This window comes from Brachyistius frenatus, unplaced genomic scaffold (genome assembly GCF_029030835.1).
Source record: "Brachyistius frenatus isolate BFR_SWC_R1_liver_20210118 unplaced genomic scaffold, ASM2903083v1 Contig_83, whole genome shotgun sequence".
Taxonomy (NCBI): Eukaryota; Metazoa; Chordata; class Actinopteri; family Embiotocidae; genus Brachyistius; species Brachyistius frenatus.
The window spans coordinates 800084-822437 of NW_027210682.1; the positions used below are offsets into that span (position 1 = coordinate 800084).

The 22354-nt window shown below is 43.4% G+C and overlaps 1 protein-coding gene across 1 annotated transcript; it reads left to right on the forward strand.

Moving 5' to 3' along the window:
* Positions 1–201: 201 nt before the first annotated feature.
* On the forward strand, positions 202–20093 carry epg5 (ectopic P-granules autophagy protein 5 homolog (C. elegans)). The gene is made up of 45 exons (XM_069709373.1): positions 202–921; positions 1333–1995; positions 2130–2390; positions 2495–2693; positions 2827–2963; positions 3120–3227; positions 3321–3394; positions 3556–3664; positions 4383–4497; positions 4577–4727; positions 4830–4991; positions 5078–5235; positions 5573–5724; positions 5958–6098; positions 6192–6353; positions 6444–6566; positions 6685–6947; positions 7045–7185; positions 7281–7425; positions 7819–8016; positions 8228–8335; positions 8428–8550; positions 8872–9038; positions 9148–9384; positions 9497–9620; positions 9745–9889; positions 10306–10477; positions 10605–10767; positions 10963–11105; positions 11265–11421; positions 12187–12381; positions 12486–12699; positions 13383–13570; positions 14084–14291; positions 14393–14468; positions 14894–14997; positions 15126–15301; positions 15966–16160; positions 16245–16454; positions 17595–17739; positions 17840–18082; positions 18216–18429; positions 18511–18729; positions 18847–18961; positions 19062–20093. The coding sequence occupies exons 1-45, from the start codon at positions 868–870 to the stop codon at positions 19242–19244; spliced, it is 7740 nt and encodes a 2579-aa protein (XP_069565474.1). The 5' UTR covers positions 202–867; the 3' UTR covers positions 19245–20093.
* Positions 20094–22354: the final 2261 nt, after the last annotated feature.

Here is a 22354-nt window from a genome sequence, read left to right on the forward strand (position 1 = left end):
GTTTAAGTTTACCTGCAGGTATGGACAATTAATTAAGTAAATAAGTACATTAACATCATTTTTCTGATAATACTTTAGTAGGACTTTTGCTTGTAATGGAGTGAGAGAATTATACCTAACATCTAACTTCTTCAGAGAAAACCTCTTTCGCGTTTTATCCATTTTGGCCACTCGGGAACTCCGTAGAGAGGTGGAGCGGTCACGTGATCAAAGATTGTGATCGCGGAGTTCAAGGAATAAACAAAACAAACGACAGTTGACCAGTTGACGGTGCTATCACCGCATGTCACTCTCCTGGACGTGTTGAAATCTGACTTTAATAACGTAAGAAACAATAAGGAAAATCCGGAGCCGTTGGTGAATACGTTGCTGGGCAGAAATAAAGCGCAACGAGCGAGTAGCTAGGCGCTAACGTACCTTGGCTTAGATGCAGCGCTTTCAGTCGTATAAGTTAGCTTCAACTTCGTTTATTCGTTTTCGATAAAAAAAAAATTAAAAAAAATTAAATTAAAAAAAAAAAAAAAAAGTCCTGTCTGGAAACTACGTTTATGTGAAGAGACATGCCGGTTGTTGTCTCACTATCCTCGCTCAGCGACACTTCTAAAGGGGATCTAAAACCGTGTTTTGTTTACAGCCTGTGACTGTTTATCTTTACGACACAGCCAGCCTCCAGCTGCTTTTTTTTTTTTTTTTTTTTTTTACAGGAAAGACCCCACTCGTCGGACCAGTTTATCGTTGTTGTGTAAACATACGTACGATGACTGTGTGTTTTGAGCTGATCATCAGTTTTCAGTTGATCGGGATTGTTTCCTTGCACGTCGGTGTCATCCGAGGTGTCGAAAAAGCTGATGTGAGCAGACACTAAATATGGAGGCTGTAAGACCAAAGAAGCCAAAGGCCAAAACCAGCGGAAAATCTCAGGTGATTAGACCAAGTACTTTGCTGATATTCTTCACCTTCTTCTGCTTTCTCCTTCTTTTGGTTACAGTTGAAGCGAGTTGAAACAAGTATTCGTTAGAGATAACAACACACACAGTCCTTGGACATTTTATCCAACCCAACATCCTTTTACTCTTTACACACTGAGAATACTTTGGAAGATCTGCTAAAACATAAAGGCCCCGAATTCAAACACAAGAATCCCCTGATTCAAAATGGCAGAGCTAATCTTAGACACGCTGTGTTGAGTCGTCACAATTCTTTATTTTTGCCACATTCATATAAATATTTGTTTTTAAGTCACATGACCTTTGTCATGTGGAAACAGTTTCTTCACAATCTGAGTTATTAGCAAAGGGAAATTGATGTTTGGTTGTTGATTTATGTTCTCAGCTGGTCAGGAAGCAGAAACAGGCACAGGAAGACAAAAGAGCCTCAGTTGCCGATGATGAGTCCTCAACTTCTGGCTTCACTGATATCCCCCTCAGTCTGCCGTATCAGGAGCCGGAGGAGGAGCAGCGGGACCCTGTGCAGACCCCTAAAGCAACAGCACAGCCATCAGAACTGCCCTCGGAGAAGCAACCGACCTCCTCATCAAGGACTTCAACCACATCAGTGTTAACTAAGACTCAAGAGTCAAGTCTGAATTTGTCAACAGTGACTTCACAGGTCACAGTGCAACTAACAGAGTCAAAGGAGGAGGAGGAGGAGAACTGTGGGGTGGGAGCTCAGGTGCCTGAGCTTACAGTTGCGCCACAAACCACAGAGTTGGCGAAAGACACGCAGTTATTGAATCAGCCTTGTGTTTCAGCTCAGTTTGAGTTCCCAAATGTTCCGACTGCCCCCGCACTGTACCCATCCCTCCCTACATTGGAAGAGGGTCTGGTGTTACAGCTCTGTGAGGAAGCTGTGCAAAACTGTGCCAAGGAACCAGCTGTGTTGACTCTTCCTGAGCAGGAATCTTCTCCACCAAGTTTGCAGCCTCTGGAGTGCCAAACCGAACTTTCAAGGAGCAAACTCTACCCAGAATTACCAAAGACCGCTCTTGAGATTCAGGTGATCCCAGCATGAGATGACATATAGCATAACTATAAATATATCATGATAATATAATATACATTTGTCTTTGCTGTGGCCTTACATATCCTTTGCACTCTGTGCATTACACCCTTCATGTTTTTCCTTTGCAGAAGTTCTCCCTGGAGCAGCTGAGTGTCTGGGAGCCGGGCGGTGGCCTGCGAGCATGGCTGGAGGGTGTTGAGGCTTGTGCCACCCAGTTCTGTGCTCTGGCCCGGCAGGAGAACCACGAACTGACTGAGCTGCTGCAGAACTATTGGCGCTGCCGCAGACAGCTGACCCAGTCGCACACACAGCTGCACACACAGACCTCTGACTGCAAGAGCACACAGAATCGTCTCTGGAGCTTTAAAGATGAGCAGCTCACACTTCAGGTGTGTTTTTTTTTTTTTTTTAGACCAACCCCCCCAAAAAACCTACCGTACAGAGAGCTTTATTGGACCACTGCTGTAACTAAATGATCATCTCTCTCCTTCAGGGTATTTGTGCAGACCAGTCTAAGGTTTCTGGATACCATCGTTTCCAGCAGGCAGAGTTCAGTCAGAGTGTCCTGGCTGAGCTGAGGAGACTGCTTGAAGCTTGCAGTGAGCTGCTCCATCAGAAGGTGGTGCTTCATGCGTACACTGCTCTGCTGTCACGCCTGCAGGTTGAGTCGTACTTGTATCGCCTACTAACAGGTGAGAGGATTTAGAATTACACATGGCTCAAAGTAGTCATAACATGCTTGTGCCAAACAAGACTGTAATACTACTAAATATTTAGTGTGCCGACTCCATTAGTTTTGTCTTGTTGGTTTGATTTTGTTTTCAGATTGCTCTGGCAGCCAAACACAGCCTTGTTCCCTGCGACCCCTGAAAGAGGCCATCAGTGTCCTGTTTAGCTTCACACGCAGAGTCCTCGATGACACACAGTTTCAGACAGACATCCATCACTGGCTGGACAGATTGGTATACACACACACACACACACACACACACACACACACACACACACACACACACACACACACACACACACACACACACACACACACCACTTTTCAGACTTCTGGTGAAGGCAATTTGTTGTTGTCATTCTTCATGTGAACATGGTCTACTCTCCAGGTTGCCGTCCTGTTGCATACTGGAGGGTCAGCAGAACACCTTTACCTGCTATGCCATCTTCTGTGCTGCCCTGCTGGGGTGGGAAAGTGGGCTGCACCTTTCCTTCAGGTGAGTTTGAGACACACATCTTTCATCTTGTTACTGTCTTTCAGTGGTTGTACATACAGATGACTGAAGTTTTGTTTTTATTCTCTGCCCCAGATTCAAGTTTGGGGGAACACCTGTGGAGTGCAGCACTTTATGCAAGCACTGGCCATCCTAATGTCGCCTGCCAGGTTAGTGTAAGAACCCCTAAAGCAGTCGCTCCTTCTTATCTACAGACTGTGAACTGTATACTTTAGATTTATGCCTTTGGTTGTTCATGAGAACCGAGGCCATCTTTTCAGGGTCTAATAATGTCACCACTCTGACATGTTGTTCCTCTGTTTTGCCTCAGACACCGTGCAGAGTTTCTGGGCCATATGAAGCCATGTGAGAGCCAGAGCTCAACATCCTCTGGACCCGAGTCCGGCAACTGGACCTTAGTGGATGAAGGTGGAGAAGAGGTAAGTGTATCAATGCAGTGATGACATTTTTGAGAAAAGAAACAAAACCACCACTTTCCCCTAAACTAATGAATTATCTAAAGAGGGGTGATAAGTAAATATGATGGAATATTTCAGGCTTGCATCTATACATTTATGGAAATAGCCAGTGTGTTATTTTCAAATCACGGATTCCATGGAAGCATGTTAATTTAGTATTGTCTTTGAAAACACAGCATCTTTTTTTGTTGTTGCTTTCCTCCTCTGATTATGACGTAGTTGATAATGAATACAGTCTGCCTGTCTGTTAAGAAAAAGTCTTGTGTCACGGAGGTTTGCAGATATTATTCAGAACATCCTGATCTGCTGAGTCACATTTAAAGCTGCTTAGAAAATGTGCTATATGAACACTTCTGACCATTTAGATATCAGTCTGCTGGCTTTAACACTGTGACTGCTGCAAGTACTAATGGGTTGCTAAGGAAACACTTTGTTTTCAAAGCCTTTATGATGATTTTGCAAAATATATTATGCTTCATTTCTTCTTTAACATTAAATTTATTTTTATTTTTCCAATACAATGTGGTTTACATAAAAAAACAAGTAACCTCTATTTTGCATCTTTCTTTATGAAGCGTAAACAAGTGTTAAATTGAGCTGGTCATGACTAATTGCAAATAAATGCTACATGTAGTCACTCAGTCTCTAACTGCATTGTCCTGCCGCTGTGTGTGTTTAGGATGAGGACCCAGATAGCAGCTGGTTGCTGCTGTGTGAGGAGGACCTGATCTCCCTGCTGACCCAGTTCCCGTTCCAGCAGCTCTACTCACACATGCTTGGGATGAGCAAACAGGGTAAAAGAGGCTGTCGGTCCTGCCCGTCTGTTGCTTTGTATCACACCTCGTACGAACTGACAGACTGCTCTGTTTCCAGGTGTGTATGAGCCTCAGGCCTGCTCCAGCCAGAAGATGATGCGCGTGTTTGCTTTCGCTTCCTCTCTCATTGAAATTCTCGCTCTGGGCCTGCAAACTTACGACAGAGCGCGATACAGACAGCTGGTCAAACGAATCGGACACATCATACGGTCAGTGCAGTAATATAAACAAAATCTACATGCTCACACCTCATGGGCCAAATCATGTTGTAAGAACATACAGAAACAAAGATGTGATGTCCCTTCCCCCAGAATGACAGTGTGCTATGTCAGTGATCACTGGGCCCAATATGTGAGTGTGGCTGATGCCGGTGGATCCAGCTCCCATCAACACTCTCTGTCTTTGGACAAACTGCAGCTGGAATATGATCATCTCTTCCTCAGAGCTGTCTTACATGTACTCAGAAACAAAAGGTGAGGAACTGGACTCAAGTTTTCGTCTTCTCAAAATGCTTTACTTTTTGGCTTCTATATTTATTTTATGTGTTCCCCCCTCACAGGTTGGGCATCTGGTTGTTTATGTCAGAGATGCCGTACGGGACTTTGTCCAGCTCTATGCTGTGGAAGGTCCTTTATGTTATGCAGTGCGCAGAGACAGCGGGACTGGAAACACTCAGCACTACTACTGACTCACACTCCTGCATTCAGGCGCTCAGAGGTACCAGTTTACACCCTTAACATGCACAAAATATAATCTTTTTAAAACCCTAAAAAACAGCATGTGCTTTAAATGAATGCTTAGATGTGGCTAGGCAGTATCATATCATAATAAAAGTTGAATGTTTCTCAAACACAAGTCTTTAGGCAGTTTTCAAAACACTGCAAACACTTTTGATTTTAACTTTTCTCCAAAGACTTCAACTCAATTTCTAATGCATTTGGCAGCTTTTCTGCACTGGGATTTCAAAAGCAGGCATAAATAAGTTGTGTCATGTCACTCTTTTTAATCCAGAGCTGTCATGTTGATTTTTTTTTTTGACTGTCTTCTGTTCCAGACCCAAAGCACCACGAGAGATTTGAGCAATGGCTGTGTGAAGTTAACAGCTCTGATGGCATTTCCCTCCTCACTGCACTGGCACACATGGCTACACCTACTCAGCACTCTGACCCCGCGTTTGTCACTACTATAACCCTGCTGATTTATCAGGTATGGGTAGAAGACACCGAGATGAAATACTAGAGGAGATAACAAAAATAAAAATAGAGTAATTGAAACAAAATGCATTTTTCAACTTAATTGGAGCACAGTTAGTAGCTGCAGTGCTGTTTAACCTTTTCTACTGAGGAAAGAGAACTTTATCACACTGGTTAAAGATTCATTACTATGATGATCAGTGCCTACCTTGTTCTTTGACATTCTTTGTCTTATTTTTGCTTCAGGTGTCTTATGTGAGTATGTCTACCAGAGAAACTTACTCCAAGGTGGGGAGGGAGTTGCTGGCTGCCATAGCAACCGCCCATCCCTATGTTATCTCTGTGCTCCTAGAAAGACTGAGAGAGACCATACAGACAGTAGGAATGGTTGGTACTACTATTTTATAATGTTCAGAGGAAAGAAATTATAATTTGTCAATGTCAAACTCAAAAGTTGTTGTTTCTGTTTGTGTGTGTTAGGTGGCGCTGTACTTATGTAAAGAGCTGCCTCTGAATCTGTGGCAACCACGGCCAGAAGAAATATGTGTGATCGGAGCCTGGTTGCTGCAGCATCCTCTGTCTGCTGTGGAGAACCGTTTGGCCTGTGTTATACTAGAGGGTCTGAACTGGGGTTACACACAGGTAGTCGTGGGTCCTTTAAAGATTCTGTTTGTAAGACTTGTGGCAGGACAATTGTGAGTTTATCCTTAAATGGCTCGTTTCCTCTTGCAGGATGGCTCTTTGTCCCTGTCGTCATTTCTCCACAGTGAGGTGGCTCTGCTGGTGGCTGAAGCCTATCAGAAGTACCTTACAGACAAACCATATACTGGCCTCATATCAGAAGGAATCAAACAGGTGACACATGCACACTTTGCTCACAGACGTTCACTCTAAACCCCTATTGCTTCATTACTTCATTCAACATTACTTTGTGTGTTTCTCCTTCTCTCCTTCACTTACTTTTTCCTTTCAGGTGTCTTACCTTGCCAGTGTCCTTCGTTTGGGTGTATCTCCTGAAGCATCCTTTAGTCAATGGGCGTGGCAACTGTTGCTAAGGCTGAAGCTCCATGGCAATGCCCAGAATCCTAAAGGAGCCTGGGCGGTCCCTGCTTTGGCATCCAACCCTCCTCCAGAGCTCACACACACTCCCAGCATGCACTCTGTTCTCAGGGCTGTAAAAGCAGGCATCCCTATTGGATGCTACCTCTCCATTGCCATGACGACAGTGGGGCATAGGTTTGTACTCGCACACAAGCTAAATATTTATGAGTGATTTGGCTGCAGAATTTGAATTAAGTTAATTTCATGTGGATTCTCCTTCGTGCTTTTTCAGTCTGGAACACTTTTGTACTGATGGAGTAGGGCTGTTGAAAAGTCTGATTCAGTCTCGCCACCTGAGAGCTGCTGTACATCTGCTGGATAACATCTTACCCCCAACCTACCCTCTCAGCTTCTACCTGCTCAACAACTCTCAGTAAGACATCCTTTATACTGCATGTTTAACCTGCAGCATCTTAAACACTAACTTGTATTCCTATGTCTCTCGTGTCCTTCCTCTGGTAATACCAGGTTTGTAAGTTGTATCCAGTTGTTCTTGCAGTACGACAGTGTGTGTCCTCAAGGTGTGACTCAGCAGGTCACACACCGAGTAGCACCACTTCTCACCGGAACCACGTATGGAGACAATGTCCGTCTGCTGAACAGTGTCATTCAGGTACATCATCAAAACTTGGGACAAAGTGATCTGAACAAAGATGGAAAATTATCTGAAGAAATGATTCAAGTCTTATACCATGTTGAAGAAACGTAGCGACAGACTGTATGTGTTTCTAGATAAATGCTAGCAGGTGTCCATAACATCTGCAGCCAGTAGTAAAATGGAGGAGGATTTTAGTTGTGTTTGAAAAATATGCAGGAACCTTTTGTGACACCTAAACTGAATGAGATGTAATCAGAGATTTAGGTTTCACACATTTCCTCCATATTGCAACGATACTAAATATGTAGTTAAAAATGTAGTTAAAAATGATAGGAAAAAGAGAAATGAAGTATTTATATATCATCCCCAGAACAGGACATCTAAAGATGTGAGTAATTTATCTTCCAGAGTCATGTAGTGGAAAGTTCACAGCCCGGTCGTGTCGGACCTGCTGCAGTGCTGGAGTTTTGGGTGGGAATTCTGACTCAGCAGAATTTGTGGTACCGAGACAAAACAGTCCTATTCCTCATGGATCAGATCTGCTCTGCAGCCTTCACTCACCACCAGGAGGAATGTGTGCAGAAACCTTTGTACCAACAGCATAAGGTATTAGTGCAGTTTTGTTTGGTTTGCATAATTCAGGGGCTCTCGCGGGTCTGGCTTGTACAGATGCTAAATTTAGTGTTGTAAACTGCCTTGAGTAACAGTACAAACATTACATTAACATTTAATGGGTCACACACTCAGGAAAGAGCAGGAACTTAATGGTGAGGAACAGTATTTATATCTTCTTTTTCTATTGACAAACATCATGAAGAATGCTTTGGGTTACCATGGAGATCGGGGTCTGCTCTCCTCCCTGGTTGGCTGGATTGCTGGAAATGCCACGCCTTCCTTCATAGAGGGCCAATCCCTGAGTGAAGAGGTAAGAGTCCCCAAAGTAACAACAATATGTGCAAGTACTGTTGATCAAATTGTCAAAATTCTCAGTCCTGACGGGCGCGCTGTTGTCTGTAGGTTTGGTTTGCCTGGTTGGTGCTCAATATGGAGGGTGTGTTTGAGGAAGATTCTCAGCTGCTATGCTGTGTTGAGCATGAGCTCCTGTCAGAGCCCAACATCTCCCCAGATCAAGCCTTAAAGGTAGGCAAAGACAGAAGTTAATACTGTACATTCACTGAGGAGGAAATAGAATAGAATAGAATTACTGTTACTGTTAGCAAGCGTTCAAAAAACAAAGTTCACTTTATTACAAGACATTTCACAATACAGGATTGACACAGTAAGTGGAAGGCAATTGTTCAGATAAGATGTGCTGTATTACCTTTGGCTAAACATGAACAAAGTCTATTTGTACAACAAAGAGCAGCGATATGTTGTTTAGTCTAGTTTCTAGTTCCATGGTCTTGAGTGTTGTACGCAGATGGTGTTAACAGTGTTTCTGTGTTTCTATGTCTGAGCCAGAAGGTGCAGCAGAGGCTGAAGCTGCCTGTAGTTCCGTCTCTGCAGCGGCTGCAGGTGTACCGCTGGGCGTGTCAGGCCTTGGCCACGCCTCCCGATCACCCTCTTCTTCCCCTCGTCTGGCAGAAGTTCCTACAGCTCTACCTCAGACAGCCTGGACCTGAGTATGGGTATGATGCACACACTTATATTTTTATCCCTTGCCATAGAAACCTGAAAATGGGCAGAATCCATATCCAAGCACCATGTGCGTGTCCGTGTGTGTGTGTTTTCCAACAGACTGGCTGCAGCAGGATGCATCGGCCAAAGGTTCTTCCAGGCCTCTTCCCAGGCTGCTTTACTCAGAGATCTGCGGCAGAGACTGCAGGAGGTGTCTGACTTCCACCATGCTGCCAGCCAGGCCCTCAGGGTGCCTCCGCCACACACACCCTCATCAGACAGCCAGGGTGACGACAGCCCCAATAATCCCCAACCACCTTACCTCACCTCTCCTCAGCTACACACAGAGCTGGTCCGGTAGGTTACAGACGCTTATCACATGGATTTAAAAACATTCCTTCTTCTTGTTTGGAAGGTTGTATTCATAATGTTTACGGGCCCTCAGTTCTCAGCTGATTGTTGTCCACAGGTTGTTCGGTGTATTTGCTGTGTGGTTGGATGATGAGACTCTACAGAAGCAGGAAGTGTACCTTCCCTCTCTTCCTCCGGAATATGAACCACACAGACTGGCACAGGTCATGCAGCGAAAACAGGTGACTGTGTTTTCGTGTTTTTCTGCATTGTGTGTTTTGTATTTCAAAATGAAAGCTTAGACATTAGTCAAATATGTGGTGAAGTATAACATATTGCTCTTACATTTTGTGTTTTTTGTTATAGGAACTGTGGCTGGAGTTTTTGGACCGGGAGCGTCTGCAGTATGATAAGAGGGAGGTTTTGTCTTTGTGGGAGAAGGTGCAAAGTGAGCCAACTTTCCTGCAGACCCAAAACCCCAGCTTCACCGACTACACCAGCCTCAGCAATGGTACCGAGCTAAAAATGGTTTATCTATATCCAAAAGATGATGTATAGGATCATTTCAGCAGATAGAATAACAGTTCAGTTCCTTTGAGTTTCCCATTAAACCATGACAGTGAGCCAGCATCCCCTGAGTGGGATGCTGCTATTATCAATGCACGTGTGCTTTTCCCTTAATTACATGTCAAATTGTCTACTGTGAAAAACATCTGCTTAGCATTTGTTTGTGTTCTAAGATTGACTGTACATAGGATTATTCATTTAATTTTGCATACTAAAATTTCATCCCGTCAACATGACAAGTTTCATGTTCAAGTTTAGTTTTCAAGTTTTAGTTGAGTTTAATTTGTTTATTTGTCAGGAACCATGTACAAAAAAACATGCTTCTAAGAGGAAATGTGTTCTGTGATTCTCTGTGTTCAGCAAGGGAGCGTGTCCTGTCCAACCTGCAGAAGCATCCAGTTCCCCGTCCAGCTCTTGAGCTGCAGCAGCAGAGGGCTCCAGTGGCTGAGGTCCCAACCGCCTGTCTCACTGACTGTAAAGCTGCTGCTGAACTCTTACAGCAGGACCTCAGCATTTTGCAAGAGCAGTCCAGGTATATGGAGATCATATAGCATTAAAACATTTTCTTATCATCAGTGGCATACACAGAAATGCACACACTTGTCTGCACACACACAAACATGCACATTAAATTCCCAAATACTTAATTTTGATGTCAGGATTGCAGTGGCACGTGAAGCCCAGCAGGTGGCGATGGAGCAGGAGCTGCTGGAGAGCCTTCCATTACTGTTTAAGAACCAACCAGAGCAAATCAGCATGGCCCTGGAGTGCAAAGGAAAGGGAGGGCAGCCGTGTCAGGGACCTGCCAACATCACTGTCACAGTACGAGCACTCACACTGCATGCTAGCCACAACTTATGGTGCCACTTTGCCATGACTTGCTAATCAGTGTGTGTGTGTGTGTGTGTGTGTGTGTGTGTGTGTGTGTGTGTGTGTGTGTGTGTGTGTGTGTGTGTGTGTGTGTGTGTGTGTGTGTGTGTGTGTGTGTGTGTGTGTTTGTTATGTGTAACTTTGCAGTGTGAGCGTGTCCAGAGGCAGGAAGCAGTGCAGACTCAGATAACATCGCTGCGCAGGGAAATCAAGAAGCTTCAAACTGATGCTATGGCACCTCCACCTCAAATCCTGGCCCAGGCTGCTGTCCACACTGAGAACTTCATCACGTCAGTACAAGCAGATCTTTTTCTATTAAGACAGACAAATCATGTTGCAATTATTATAATCAATACAATTGCATTTTGACAGAACTGAAAGGGAAAAAAAACAGTTATTCAATGAAAACAGGATGTTTTGACTCATGACTCAATGTTTTATGTGCTCAGGGCTCTAGTGAATATGCACCAAGCACAGAAATCTCCGGCCGTGCAGCAAGTTGGCGTGTCGGCCTTTTACAAGGTGGTCTCCTTTGTGTGTGAGGACACACTGCGGCATCCCCCAACACGCCAGTACCTCTCCTCGTGTGTGGAAATACTGGGACAGGTGTGCACACACCGACATTATCGCAAACAATGGTTTATATTAAGCTTTGTTTAGAAATGCACCCTGCCAGTGAGAGGATGCTTCCCAGGAGCTTGACTCATCTAGAGTACTAAAGAATGATCTCCAATTTGGTATATTTGCCCATAATCATGTTGCTAATATGTTTATGTGGCTTTAGTGAAAGAACATAAATGTTTATTATATGAATAAAGGCCAGACAGCATAAACATTGTTTTTGCAATTATTTTTATCTGAGTAAATCCACAGGTGAATACATAATTGCTCATTTTAATATACCACATTTCATATTGAAGGACTGTATTGCATCATTCTTTAACCACCATCCAGAATGTGTCTCTTACCTTTTCCCCAACATAGTCACTAAAGCCCTCCCTTTTATGCTGCGCACATACATGTACAACACATGTAAACATAGGTCAGTAGTGTCTGCAAATGTTCCCCATTACACAACAGTATATTACATATTATTTCCAATACTTGTACTCAAGTGTAGGCGTGTGTTCATGACGGTACACCTGGACAGGAAAAACTTGGCTAGTGATTCTTAATCAAGTGTTAAATTTGAAGGAGTTGCTCTTCTTTGAGGCCAGACAATATGCTGAGTATGCAGACAAAAACTGAAAGAGCATAGATAGGGAGCCTTAACTGGACTGAACTGGTTAAATCTGTTGCTACACTTAATGTGAATTTCTCTCCAATAAACTTGTGAATTAAACTCTGTTGTACGTATTTTTGTGCGTCTAGGTGTTTATTCAGGGCAATGCAGAGGAGTGTGGCCGTGTCCTGAAGACCATCCTGGAGCAGAGGCGTCTCTGCCCTCTCATTTCTCCCTTCTTCACTCCCAACGCAGCACCCAATCAGCTCGTCTTCCTCTACCAAGACGTGGTGACTTCCCTACATCTCGACAGCGCTGATGTCATTTTCATGCTGCTCACTAAGGTCAGTCCAGTTACAAATTCAACACAATGAAGAAATATGAGTATGTTTACAGTACATTCACATCATTCCAGTTACAGCAGCCACATCTGCATCTCCCTTTGTAGTTTGATTTGTCCCAGTGGCTGAACGAAGCTCATCCTGTGTTTTCGGAGAGAACCCGTTTGCTGGAGCTCGTCCATGGAGCGCTCTGTGTCTGTGGTCGAGACCCTGAGCTTGAACTTCTCATGCCCTTTCACCTTTTCACCAAACACTGGACCTGGCTTTTACGGCACCATTTCCCCGACCATTACAGTGATTGTTTACGTCTGCTCATGACCAGTAAGTTGATCTGTCATAAAGCAACCAATTGAATCATCATTTACTTATTAAAATCATCAAATACCTGATTTTTTTACACTAGGCTGCTTATATTAGATTACTAGTGACTCTTAAAGTCAGCCTGTGCTGAATATTCTCCAAAATATGGCAAAAATTGTAAGGTTGAAAGATGGATGTTTTTTTGTTTTTTATAAATCATTTGTTTCCATCGTTGATGATAAAGAACGAAAAACAAACTAAAGAGACTCGTCTTGTAGTCAGTCTGTCACATTAAAAAGCATCTTTCTTTTCTTGTATGTAATGTTTAACACTGCCTGGTATTTAACTTGGCAAAGCAGGACCTGCAGTGAAAAGTTCTCTTGTTCCTTATTCAAGTGATTTGGTGGAAACACATTCATCCCTCTGAAAGAAAGCCTCCTACTCATCTTCCCACCAACAAAAGATTAAACTAATTAATAAACAAAACTAAAATTGGTTGAGCCATTACATCAATCTAGAGAATCAGACCTGAGTTTAAAGTGTGTGTTTAAAGTGATTCATAAATTCAGTATATATACATTTTTGTTTTAAGATGAGATGATAAGATGGTGCCACAAATAAATCATTAAAGTAGTAGGATATTCAGTTTAAATGTTTGATGGGCAACTTCCTCAATAAAAGCTTTTTTTTTTTTACTTCACCAGGCTCCTCAAACCAGCTGCTGAGTCCAGAGTGCTGGAAGGTGACTCTGCGAGTGCTGGGCTGCTTGCCTCCATCCCGCAGCACCAAGAGCAAAACTGAACAAGCCCTCAGCCCTGCAGATGTCTCCAGCCGTGCCATCGGAGCCACATCCTCTTCCTACAGATCCCCCATCAGCCTCTCTCCACAGCAGGTAACTACTGTTGGCGTTCATTGAAACCTCCATGTCTGCTAATAGTTAAGAAGCTGCATGTCCATATTGGGCCTAAGTTTCTCACAAAATGCCAGTGGTAAGGTCAATTTATTTATGTAGCACTTTATCCTGCACCAGGAAACCCAAAGTGCTCCAGAGAGATACAATTAAACAATACAATTAAGAACATGAGGAATAAAAACAGGTAAACCATCTGGAGGAAAAAAAAAGTATACAAAGAACTGCTAAAAACCATAAAAACATAGAAAACCACAGACACATCAGCAAATATTGAAGTAAATTTGTTAGATGAAAAAGAGAAGTCTTTAGTTTAGATTTAAAAACGCTCAGCTTTGTTTCCAGCCTCAGGGCTTCTTGCATCTTTTTCCAGCATTAGGCAGCGTCGTGGCAGTTTTTGTTTGTGTGCCAGTCTGTGTCTCTTTAAATTATAATATGCTCAAACATTTATTTTTTATTCCAACAATGTTGTGATATTTTATTGGTTGCTAACAGGTGAATGAGACAGTTGACTGGCTGAGTGATTACTTCTTGCGAAGTCGTCTCAGTAAGGCAGACCTCCGCAGCTTCGGCCTCTACTCTGCCTGGACTCCCTACATCACTGACGTTGTTTCCTTCTGGGACCATTTGATCGGTTGCCTGATCAACGTGCAGCTCAGCAGCTGCGCCAGAGAGTCAGTGGGCAGCAGCAGAATAATGAAAGGTAAGATTGTCAGCAAACACAGAGGGTGGACATGTGATCATTTGTGCGTATCCTTTATTATCTCTCCTGACAGTAGAGAAATATGCCTTGTGCTCTCACAGCTCTGCAGGACCTACACAGTAAGATCGTGAAGTTATTTAAGCCATGGATCTTCCCTCTGGACACTGGTAATGGCGGGTATGTGTAGCACAACCTTCGTCCTCAGGTAGCCATTGAACGCAGGTGGAGGAGAGTTGTTGTTAGTGAGGCAGCTGTGAAACAGATGTGAGCGCAAACAGGGCAAACTCCAGAGAGGATAGTAGATCCCACATGTTGACTTTGTTTGATGTACTTTTTGTATTACTTAACTGAACCAAGAGACAATCTTTTAAATCTGTGAAGGAACACTATACTTTACACAAAATCAAGCACGAACATAGCATTAGTTCATTACTTTTGAGCTGCACTTGTAAGTCTGCTCTGACACAGTCAAGAAAGTTTGTGCTCTGATTCTCCTGATCGATAATAGTTGAGAGCAGTTTAGTGCTTTACAGGGTAAAAAAAATCAAATTAAAAAGGAGCAAACTATGTAAGATGTTAATATCAGTGTCTTTTGGTCTCAGTAACGTCAAGTGTTACCCCTGGCTGGAGACCGATGCGAGTACAGCCGGATGTCTGGTTGGCCTGTACGCTCAACTTACTGACACACTTCATCACAAATTCAGAGGTGAGTTCTCAGCAGTGCTGTGTTTACACACAAGTATCTGTTTAAGTGCTGGTAGTCTTCGTTGTCTGTATATTAAAAAAAAAAAGAAGTGTTTTCTAACTTACACACTGTGTACGTGTCTGTCACAGATTGTCTGCTCCCCGGTCAGAGAGGTGCTCTGTGGCTGTGCTTGACAGAGTACTGCGAGAGCTGCACTTCTCCCCGTACACCCGAGTACCTGCTCTACCTGTACCACACACACCTCCGCAGCCTGCCATGGAGATACCTGCACCCTGACACTCAGCTCATGGAGCAGCTCTTTAACGTAAGACACTGCCCTCCGACTCCTGACTCCTAACGCCCACTGATGTAGACATGCAGGGAACGGAGCAGCTTGTTAATCTGAGACCTTGGTCTTTGGCCTCCAGCTTCTATTATTAGCCCGAGTTCCCATAATTATTGTGTCAACATGCTGTTCCTGGAAGAAAGCTGTCTCTCAAGACCCACACCAATCTATAAGAGCTTCCAATGCCTAAAATCTATAACAATTACTGAAATTGTGAACAAATAATAATGATTTTTTTTTTTTTTAAATCTCATTTAAAAGCTGATAAATCATATTTACTTATCCATGAATGGTGAAGCACACCCAAAAAGGGAAGAAAGTAGAATATCAGTGTATACATCATTACAATATTTATTTCTACAACATACAGTTGTCAGTCTGTAACCATTTTGAAGGAATCCTTATTCTTTTCTGTTAATTTACTTTTTCTTTTGGTTTCTTAAATAAAATTAAATATATATGAGCAGATTTGTATTTAGGATACTGTGATTCATCGAGCCATGAATGTAGTCATTATGTTACACTGTGTGGGAGTCAAACATATATTTTAACTTATATTTCTAGTACAGTCCATTGACACCCGAGAGATTTGATTTGTTTGTAAAGATTTTTGTTTCGTTTTCTCTCCTTTCTGTGTCTGCAGGTGGAGAGAGGAAGTCCCAAGAGCTGTTTTCTATTCATGGGAGAAGTATTATGTGAAGTTAACTGGGTCAGCGTTCTAAGTGACCACTTACAAACACCTTCCATGGGTATGAAGAAGGAGTCACACGCCATGTTGGTCTATCTGCTGTACATGTTGGTTTTTCTGGCAAAGGAGGAACAACTCCTGAGTCGACAAGTGAGTCTGGGTTATTTTGGTTTCACATCACGGTCAGTCCTCTTCTTCATTCATTCCTCATTTGTTTTCCTCCTCATCCTCCAGGACTCCCCTCTGCTCAGCCTGCTGGTTCAGTCCACCTCTCTGCCCTGGCACCAACTGGACCTGTCCTCATACCAGAGCATTCTGGGATATGTCAGCACCCACTACCCTCCCTCTTTGCTGCTCAGTGCTGATTCTGCACCTCAGCTACTGCTGAAATCTCTCCGTAGTGCTGCTGGGCTCCACCCCCACCCTAATGAAGCTCCACACCGGGTGAGGCAGCACAGTGCTGTTTGTTTTCCAAATCAAGTTAAGGCATTGTAACCTTCCTAAAGTAGCTTATAGACACAATAATTATAACTTTAGTACTATGTAGATTATTGGGGAGCCCAGTTTAGCTTTCAAGCCAAGAAATTTAGCCAGGCATTTCCCCACTTGTGGTTTATTATTAAAAAGTCAAAGATCTGTTCAATTACATGCCAAGAGTGAAGTTTTTATAAACTGGGCAATAGATCTATGAATATATCAACTTCCTGAGCCCCATACAGTGAATTTTTAATGAGTCAGTCAGAACAGTGACATGAGATTACTGAATATGACTGTCAAAACAGCTGTATTATGCAGAACACCTTTATGTTGAAGAATATAAGAATGCATGAATCTCTTATATCTGCCTCTCCAGTGCCCCAGGCAGGCACGTGTCATTTAAAAGTGGGAGGCTTAGAACATCCACACTAAATATAGACAATCTGGTTTTCTTTGCCAACCCTTTCACTTTGCCAAATTACATTAATGTGACACTTGAAACCTGTGCAGCAGCTGGAGATGTAGAGCAGCAATTAGACATTTATACACCAATTGATATTGATTCAAAGAAGACAAATATTGGCAAGATCTGTACAATCCTGCAAACTGTACAGTACACAGGACTGCTTCAAGATCCAGCAGTTCTTCCTCTTTAAGCCTTGCAGTCAAACGTAGGCGATAATTGTAGCAAAATATGCACATAAAGCTGTGAAACAGCTGTGGATACATTAAACATAAAACATGACACTTACAGTCAATAACAAAAAATAATATATTTGTTTGATGAAGTTGACAGTATTCTACATCAAGAGTCAGATCTGGTCAGGTTTGGCAGCCACTTCCTCTCGGATAAGATAAACGGCATGTAACCCAGTGGAAATTTAAACATGTTGTAATGCTTAATTTAAATGTACTAAAATAAACCAGTTTCATTCTGGTGCTAAATTAAAAGTATATTTAACTGTTTTAAGGGCCTCTTAGTTTTGATAATTAAACTCAGAATATATTTTTATCTTATGAACAATATAAATGACAGTTAAATATTTATTCATGTATCTATTTTTGTATAGTAGAAAAACCTTCAATCTGTTACTTTTCTTCCACCAGGAGGAGACACAGAAGGGTGGAGCTTATGTGTGCTGGTGTGTACAGTCTTTGGTGACTCTCGAGCAAGGAGGTGGCATCACCCTCAGCAGCCTGGAGTCTCAGCTGGAGACACTGCTGGAGAGCGTCATCACCTTCAACCCACCAGGTAAATAGTCCTCACTGCCTTCCTCATCCACAATATCAACCACCAACAGTAAATTCTTTCATCACTTCAGTTGTACCACTTCCTTCTTTTTCCTCTGCAGAGGTGGGTTTGGAGCAGAGGCACATGGCCTTCTGCAGTCTCTTCAGTGATGCTTTGGCTTTGCTCAACGGAGTGGGCGTCTCAACTGGCGAGGCACTCGCTGCTCATGTCATTGCCTGGCTGGACAGGAAGGGGAGGGGCTTTCCTGTCCTGCCTCTTCTCACGGCCTGCTCCCGTTGCCTTGCATCAGTGCGACACATGACGCGCATAATGGAGGCATGCATTACAGCATACTTCAACCATGGTATATCTTCTATTGTCACACTTCAGATAGACCAAATTTGTGGTTTAGTCCTTTAAATTTCTCGTTTTAGTATAGAGGTTTAATGTGCAGTCAAAGATTCACACGTTTTCCGCTGTCTGTGTTTTCACTTTAGCTGAGGAAGAGTTTGTAGGTTGGGGCCCTGTGTTGGCATCGCTGCAGGTGCCTGAGCTCACTGTGGATGACTTCCTCTCCGAGAGCCAATCAGGAGGCAGCTTCCTGACGCTCTATGCCTTTATCCTGCAGCGCCTCAACACTGAATACACAGCAGCCAATGAGAGGAGGACTCTGGCTCTGATCAACACATGGACCACTCAGGTTACCCCCAGGTTTGGACACCCTCTGTCTCTCATTTGGTTTTGTTTGATTTGTGAGCTGCAGGCATGCTAAGATGTATTTTGTGTGTCCAGCGGTCCCGGTGATGAGGCCAAGCTTTTTCTTTGGTGGCACAAAGCACTGAATCTCTCAGCGGAGCAGCTACAGCCACAGGCAGGCCAGACTGAAGTGTTGGGAGTCGTCATGGGTCTGATGAGGCTGCAGACTAGGCTGCTTCAGCTGGGAGAAGAAAGACTGAACTCTGGGCTGCTAGGAGCTATAGGCCTGGGGAAGAGGTCTCCTGTCTCTAACAGGTATGCTTGCATGCATTTCATTAGCAAATCAAAACACCTGCAGCTCAGATAGAGTGAAAATAATCATTTAACACTGTTGATGAACCAGCTGGTAATACATGTATACTGTACATTAAGGTTCAGGGTGGTGGTCCGTAGTCTGGCAGCCTTCCTGTCCATCCAGGTGCCATCGGAGACTGAGCTTCGACTCCAACCCACTAGTGACTTGCAGCTCTCTGCGAAAGCACAGCAAGTATGTAAAAGACTGCGGTGTTTTAATTTTATAGCCTGCAATTATCTCCTAAAAATAACCTGGATTTCTTGTTTATTTTTGTTTTTTCCTGTGGATGCAGACGTTGGGGATGCTGGAGGCCATGCTCAGCAATAAGCAGTACGCTGAGTTCGAGGACTCCGTGAATAAGGCTGTCCAGTTCATCCGCTACCCAGGACACTGTCTCAAAGATGGACCCCGACTGCTAGCCCTGCTAGCCAACCTTCTCTACCCTGACCTCAGATACCTACACGTTATCCGTTAACCGTGACTTGACCTGACACATGCTGAAGATTTCGAGGACAAGTAAACATTTGTTGTGCACTGGAGCACAACATTTTATAGTAGTGACTGGTACTGAATTGCTTTTGTTATTCAATCAGCAAGAGCTGCATGTCTCATCAGTGACAACTTTATGTGACAGAAACTGACTGTTCTTTAGAGCTGACTGTGCATTTGTGAAAAATACCTTTTGACTGCTAACTTACAATGAAGGATCATCAAACCAGTCAGAAGTACAAGCAATCATATGTGCCACTGATGTTTTTTTAGCACTTTACTTTCTTCTCTCATGTTTATGCCTTGTTGCTTTTTACATAACTTGCCTGTTGCTTTTGAACACCATCTTCTCTACTCTTGATTGGAGAGGATGTTGCATATATTTATTGAAGCAGAATTCATGAATCATAATTCAGCACTGGGCTTTAGGTGCGAGTTTCACACCTGCATGTGGAATCTAACGGAAAATAGATGAAGGGTCCACAGATAATTTGGAGAAAGCTGAAGGACAGATCTAATAGGCCTATAGGTTTAGTAGTACCTTCTCAAAATAGGGTGGGGCACATACCAGGAAAGCTGGTGGACCGGGTTCAATGCCTCATACAAGTCTTGAGTTTTGCAGTAGATGCTAGCATCTGGCTACGAGCTACAATCTGAAATGTCTTAATCTACAGTGCTGTACACATACAGATTAATACAGTGGATGCCTGTATAAAGTGATCGTAGTCACAGAACATTTGCCAGTATTGTTAATGTCTAGCCAAAAGTGCTTTCCTTGTTTCTGCCAAAGAGATGTTATTTTCATCTGCTCAGCTACTTAAACCTTCTTGACCATATATTGAGTTTGCGTCATTGTTTTCTGTTTGGTACAAAAACTACTGTCAGGGAAAGCACAAACTCTGAAAGGTACACCGAGTACCACTTACAATGTGACACGCCACTTGGCTTCCTTATAAAGTAGCGTGCTCTGTGATTCAGATTGCTAATGCTGCTGGTGTTACTCAAAGAGCTTTTGGAACCAGCGTACAGTATAACTGGACTAATACACACCCATTTAAGGGTAAATGCAGAACATTCAAGGCAGTTCTCACATTTCAATTACTCCTCGGTTGCTCTGTGTCATCTCAATAATAATCGAGCTGCACTTCAGCAGCCCGAAGCACCCTTTATTGCCAGTGTTATGTGGTGACTGTTAATGTCAAACCTTTTCTTTTATTCTGAGTCACTGATAAGGAATGAGTCTGTAGGGCTGCTGCAGGAGGGGAGCTATAGAGCCAAGCTGCACAAAGAAGACAAGACTGCTCAATAAACAGAACTGAATGTCTCAACTGATATTTATCAATTTGTTGCAGTGATCTGGGACCATATGTAGTACATGAAGCGTCCGAGAGCACAAAGGCTGATCTGAACTCCCAGGGCAGGTCACGTAGAGACACTGAACTGAGCCAAAAGGAACTCATGAGGAAGTCAAAGAGATCCAGACAGAAATTAGAGGCACAAAACAAATTGGTTCTTACATCTGCGTTTCCCATGTGTAACTGTGTAGGTATGTAAACTGACATTACAGCTTCTTTACCGAAGAAGCTCATGATGACAAGCCTTATTGTGGAGTACTTTGATTGGCCAATGTGCAAATGTACAGAACATGTTGTTCTTTAAAAAAAAGGAGCCTTTTCAAAGACTTTTTCGGCACGGTGTCTACAGATTGAGCCGTGTCTGTGTTTTGTGTGCAGAAATACATACATCGAGTATGCTAGTTTGACACCACCACGTCTGTCTGTCTGGAAGAAAACCTCTCTTCAGGCACTGGTGGTCTCTATGGTTACAGGAAGGGTAGCTGTAAGAGAGGAGGTGGAAAGGACGGGGTGTTCTGAGGCTGTAACAGAGAGAGAAGGGGAGGGGAGATGGGAGACACTTACAGACACTTACACTGCTGCCTCCTCTTCTCTCTCGAAAAAAAAGCCTCCCATGTGTTCTGTGAGCCCCTCTTCTCTCGTCTCTCGCCATTTATTCAACCTTCTGTTCTCTGTCTCTCAGCTCAGAGGGTGGAGTACCCTGAAGTAGTCAGTATTTATGTGACAGTTTGCTCTTACCCTCTTAGGATATCTCTTCTTAAACTCGTACTGTGTTCTCACGCACGCACACACACACACACACACATATATATATATACTGCATGTAACTGCACGTGCAACGAGGACCCATTGGTGAGACAAGAGCATTCCTGACACACATCACTGTCTGGCAGATTCCCGTGTCACCATGGAAACCCAGCATCAGGTCAGGAAGAGTTGTTTCTAGACTGTTTGAGTGCACACTTGGCATTAGAGCTGCACGTGGCTGAGCTCCAATCAGTCATCAGTGTCAATCAGGATGCAGACATAAAACAAACACGACTGTGATTATATTCTCTGCAAGTTGACCAGTTACACAAGAACATCTGACAGTAATGAGTAAGAATAGGTGGTTGTGTAACCTGTGCGTTGACTTGGCACAGACAGATGCGGCTCTCACTTTAACTGGATGTTTCCCTCAGTGCATTGCAGCTGATTTCGACATGTTTCAGTGTCTGTCACAGGCTGAGCCGAGGCCCCGGCATGAGTAACACTCCACAGTTGACCAGTTGCTCTTGTGGGACAGCTGCACTGGCCCCAAGTTCCTGCCCTGCTGTCAAAACACACACACACACACACACACACACACACACACACACTTAGCCGGACACACAGGAATGTGTCTCTCCAAATTCCTGCTCAGCTACACAATAAGGAGACTTCTCTATGTGCTTGTATTGTTTTGAATGTAATGTGAGTGTGTATATATTTGTAAGACAGACTCCTCCATTGAGACACCCACTTTTCTCGCACCTCCTCACCAGTCCTGTGGGGAGCGGTGACTCAAACTCTAATAAGTCTTTAGTCTCCTTCATTATCGCTCTCCTGCTCGCACCGACCAGGCAGGACAGCAGCGCTGCTTCACCCCGCTGAGTGTACCTTCCTCTGCACTTAGCGCTAAAAGTCAACAATAGTGACTCAGACCTCCACCTGTGGTGGAATACATGTTTTTTTTTTGTGTGTTTTTTTTTAATTTAAAGAT